This window comes from Arachis ipaensis, chromosome B02 (assembly GCF_000816755.2).
Source record: "Arachis ipaensis cultivar K30076 chromosome B02, Araip1.1, whole genome shotgun sequence".
Taxonomy (NCBI): Eukaryota; Viridiplantae; Streptophyta; class Magnoliopsida; order Fabales; family Fabaceae; genus Arachis; species Arachis ipaensis.
The window spans coordinates 93,058,607-93,063,141 of NC_029786.2; the positions used below are offsets into that span (position 1 = coordinate 93,058,607).

The window sequence follows — 4,535 nt, forward strand, 5'->3', positions numbered from 1 at the left end:
TTAACTAAAATATTAACAAATATAATTATACCAAATTTTATATATTAATTTTTTTAAACAAATTAAACATCAATATAACAAAAAAAAAACTAATTAATTTATTTATATACTAAGTAAATTAACTCTTCTTATAAAATTGTATTAATAAAGAATTTTACACTAGTTACATTAATAAGCATTTCAAAGACACCGACATTTTAGGGAAAAAGAAAACGAAAAACCTACCTACATGTCCAATTGATAAATTGAGAATAGACAAAAGTAAGGATGGAAGTGGCCGAGCTACTCGATAGAAGATTGTGGTTCAGTTTATTTTAAATTTGGTTTAATTCGGCTTATTTTATTAAATATGTCAGATTTTGACTTTTTGTTAGGACTGTTAAATGGGTTAGTCCGGCCTATTTAGGTCCGATCTATTAATTTTGTAGGTTAAATGGGTTGGACTGTTTAAATTTGCTTTATTCTCAGATCATAATTTTTTAACTCGAACTGTTTATGGTCAGTCTGTTTAATCTTTTATTTTATTTTTTGAAAAATATTTTGACAAAAAATATCACTTTTAAGTCAAAAATCTTTAAAAAATAATATTTTTTTAGTTGATGGGTCTGATTTTCAGGTCGAATCGGAAGAAATATCGGCTAAAAGTGTTACTTTTTTAAAATGTGAAAAAAAATAAACAGGGCACCCGTTTAGCCCGCGGACTAGCCCGTTTAAGCCACCATTTTTTTCGGGTTAATCGGGATCAGACCGTTTAACCCAAAATTTAAACGGGTTTAATTTTAAAGGCAAAGTCCGCAAATTTAAATAGGTAAATGGGTTGGCCCGATGGGATTGACCCATTTTGACGGCCCTACTTTCTGTAAAGTCTATTAGTTAAAAAGGTCAAATTATAAGCTTTAAAATAAGTCCATGAAACTCATTGGGCCAGCTCTTCAAAATATTTTGTGTAAAAATAAATTATTTTTAATTTAGACTTATAACTATTCATTTATACTAAACACAAAACAAAACTAAAAAAAACCAATAGTCAAGACTAGTTAACATTGTAGTATTTTTGTTCAAAGAAAAAGTTTATGAATTATAAGTGTGGTTATAGATTGTTATTCTTATTGTGTCTAATTAAAAAACTATATAGTAGTATGAACTAATTATATGTTTATCTTTGTATTAGTTATTTATAGAATTCGACTTAATTGTTCTTAAAATATTAGTAAAAATATGTATTTCAAATTTTAGTTTTAGGTTTTTGACTATTTTATATTTTTTATTTACGTGAGAGCGATTTTACCAGTTGAATCAGTAATTCATCGGTTTAATCAATAACTTGACCGATTCGATCACCAGTTCGGTTTTGATAATTATGATTTAATGTCATTTTAAATTTTTTTAAGTTGATCATTTTGAGTTTTAATTCACAAAACAGACTTTTTAAATAAATTTATAGGCTTGTTGGACTTTAAATAGGCCAAACTCAAATCTAAAAAATAGTTTATAAAAAATAATAAATTTAAACTTAAACTATTTATTTAAAATATAAATCACACTCCTTAAAACTCGACTAAATTTGACTTATTTCTCGCCAAGCAATAGTAGCATCTCAAAACTCCATCTTACGCTCAAGAGCTTAAATAAAACGGGCCTGCTACACATACAAATTTACAAGCATACAAGTTGGCCCAGCCCAAATAGAACTCATGCGCATAAAGAGAGATAACATGGCGCGTCAAAATCACGCGCTCAACACTACAACCGTTACGTATGGCAGACTCTTCCACTTCTTCCACTTCTTCCACTTCTCAAAACGCTTCGAAAACAAGGAAACCCTCCCATTTTCGAGCGAAAATCAAAGTTCAAAATATACAAATCGTTGTTCGAAACCTCCATCAAAACACCATCAAACTTTCCGTGAAGAATCTGAAGAGAAAACAAAGCAACAATACTCAACGTAAGTTCATTAAGATTGCTGTATATTTTACTTTTCTTCTACGTCGTTCTTCTAGGGTTTACTATTATTCTTGCTTCTTTGTTACACTGTTCTAAGTTCTACGTCGTTCTACGTTCTTGTTCTAAGTTCTCCTGCTATTGTTGTTGATTTTTGGGGGTTTATTCCGTAGATTGGGAGGTGTATACTGCTTAACCTTGTAATGTGGCTTGATATTGAAGCATGGTTGAGTGATATCTGACTGATATCTATATGGATGTATCTGAATAATATCTATGGGTGTATCTCACTGTTATCAATGGGTGTATCTGATTCTTACATATGGGTGTATCTTACTGTTATCAATTGGTGTATCTGACTCATATATGCGTGTATCTTACTGATATCTCAATTAATTTGATATTGAAGCATGTTTGACTGATACCTGACTGATATATATGGATTTATCTGAATCATATCTATGGGTGTATCTCACTGTTATCAATGAGTGTATCTGAATCATATCTATGGGTGGATCTTACTGTTATTAATGGGTGTATCTGACTCATATATATGGGTGTATCTTACTGATATCTTTGGGTGTATTTTTCGTTTCAGAGAAAATGGCAGCAAGAAACCAAACAAAAGACCTTAAGTGTGCCACACATCTCCTGAGTGATAAGTTCAGAAACATGACTGAGGAGAAGAAGGCAATTGTGAGGGATCTCGGATTCGGTGGGTTGATGCACATCCCACCACTAAGGGTGGATCACCAACTGTTAAGGGAGCTGGCAAACAACTTCAAACTTGGGGAGAACAGACTGAAGACAGGATATGGTTCTTTCCAAATAACACCAAAATAATAGGTCATACGCTTGGCATCAATGCAACAGGTAACTAGCTCAAAATTATAGGTGTATATTAAGTTGATGCTTGGGTGTATTTAAGGTTGATGCTTGGGTGTATTTGAACCGACTTTGATACTTTGTTGTTTTCCTTTTTGTAGGAAATCTGTTTCCTGAGAAAGTTGAGTATAAGCAACTTTCTGATGATGACAAAATAATTTATAGAAGATTCCAGGGTAAGACCCTCAAAAGTCTTACCGATGAAATGATGGAAATCGGTGTTGGCAACGAAAAGGAACGGCTGATGTTCAAGAGGATATTCATCCTCTACATACAGATGGCGTTCCTTTTGCCAACGACGATAAACAAAATATCACCCGTGCATACAGATGGTTTGCCAACGACGATAAACAAAATATCACCCGTGCACCTGGCCCCAATTTTTAAGATGGACGGCATATCGGAGAGAAACTAGAAACTGCACAGACTACCAGGAGAAGAAGAAGAAGGCAATTGATGGCTGCCTCTTTGCCCTGATGATAATATACTTTCATCTTTCTGAAAACAAAGGCAAGAAGAGGGCTGAAAGACCACCAAAGCCTTGGATTGCCAACTGGACTAAGGAGCAGTTGGTGCAGTTGGTGGCTGCAGAAAGAGAGGAAATTTTGGTAAGTAAACATAATATGTTGCTTGTATTTTATTTACCTGAATGCTGCTAGCTAAAATAGCTAAAATATCAGGGAATTGTGAAGATGGCGGAGACAAGAGCAAGAGAAAAAATGAAAGAAAAAGAAAAAAAAGAAAAAAAACAAGAAATCAAAAAAACAAAAAAAAAGGAAGGCGAGTCCAACATCGTCTTCGGAGACAGAAACAGCTACTGACAGTGACACTTCTACCTCTGAGTCTGAGACTCAACAAGACTCAGAGGATTCAACAAGAAACCACCCCATCAAAAAGGGGAAAAAGTAAGTACCATACTTGGGTGTAATTTCTTTTTCAAGTTGGGTGTATTTTGTTGATCACGTTGGGTGTATTTTTAGTATGTTCTAAATAATCACTGTTTGCCTTCCAGAATGGAATCCAGAAAAAGAAAGCAGAGGCAAGAGGAGCCAGATTCTGATTCAGAATCTGAATCTGAACAAAGTGATGAGTAATGTCCTGAAATTATTACTCCTTTCTTTTGGCTTCATTATAAAGATTTCGTGTATTAACTGAAGTGTCTATTATTAACTTATAGGAGCGAAGAATCATCACCTGCAGAGAAGGAGAAGAAAAAGAAAAAAACAAAAACAACACCAAAAAAGTAAGCACTTCTTTGCATAATATTCTGTGATAAAATTAATTTTTTATTTCTGATTGGTACTCTTTTTTTTCCACCCAGAACACAACCCAAAAAGAAAGAAGTTGTTGTTGAGCATTCATCTCCTGAAAAAGATCAATACTTTGATGGGTACAGTACCTCGTAAGCTATATTACCCTCTATCATCGTAATTATTTTTGTTAACATCTTCTTTTATGAATGTAGTGAGACATATGAAATATCAAGTGACGAACTGGATGAATGGCTAGGGCAAAATGTTGATAAATCTGCTGCAGAGGGGTATGTCTTGCTGGGCTGTCTATTTCAGATTTTGGTGTGTTTTGTATGCTAATAATTGTTTCTTGTTTCGCAGGGAGAACCAAGCTGACCTGCGATCGACAGAAGGTCGCTATGTGTCGTCTGAAACGTAAGAAGCTTTATTATTTAATAAAATCTTGTTATCATGATT

General features: G+C 33.6%; 1 protein-coding gene and 2 long non-coding RNA genes across 5 annotated transcripts in view; all 3 read left to right on the forward strand.

The window, feature by feature from the left end:
- On the forward strand, positions 1,651-3,040 carry LOC110267971. Of its 2 annotated transcripts, XR_002355958.1 has the most exons (3): positions 1,657-1,945; positions 2,540-2,814; positions 2,928-3,040. XR_002355958.1 is itself a non-coding variant. In XM_021113834.1 (2 exons), the coding sequence occupies exons 1-2, from the start codon at positions 1,759-1,761 to the stop codon at positions 2,782-2,784; spliced, it is 432 nt and encodes a 143-aa protein (XP_020969493.1). In that variant the 5' UTR covers positions 1,651-1,758; the 3' UTR covers positions 2,785-3,040. The 2 variants fall into 2 exon arrangements, 1 of the variants encoding a protein (XP_020969493.1); XM_021113834.1 differs by having other exon boundaries at positions 1,651-1,945; positions 2,540-3,040.
- On the forward strand, positions 3,387-3,621 carry LOC110267975. The gene is made up of 2 exons (XR_002355966.1): positions 3,387-3,434; positions 3,507-3,621. It is a non-coding gene; the product is annotated as an uncharacterized LOC110267975 (long non-coding RNA).
- Positions 3,839-4,535, forward strand: part of LOC110267981 — a 2,003-nt gene continuing 1,306 nt past the window's right edge. The window contains exons 1-2 of one of the 2 annotated variants that reach the window (XR_002355971.1): positions 3,839-3,916; positions 4,004-4,069. This is a non-coding gene — a long non-coding RNA (uncharacterized LOC110267981). Of the gene's footprint in view, positions 4,070-4,535 lie in introns of both variants that reach the window. The other variant, XR_002355969.1, reaches the window with a different exon arrangement.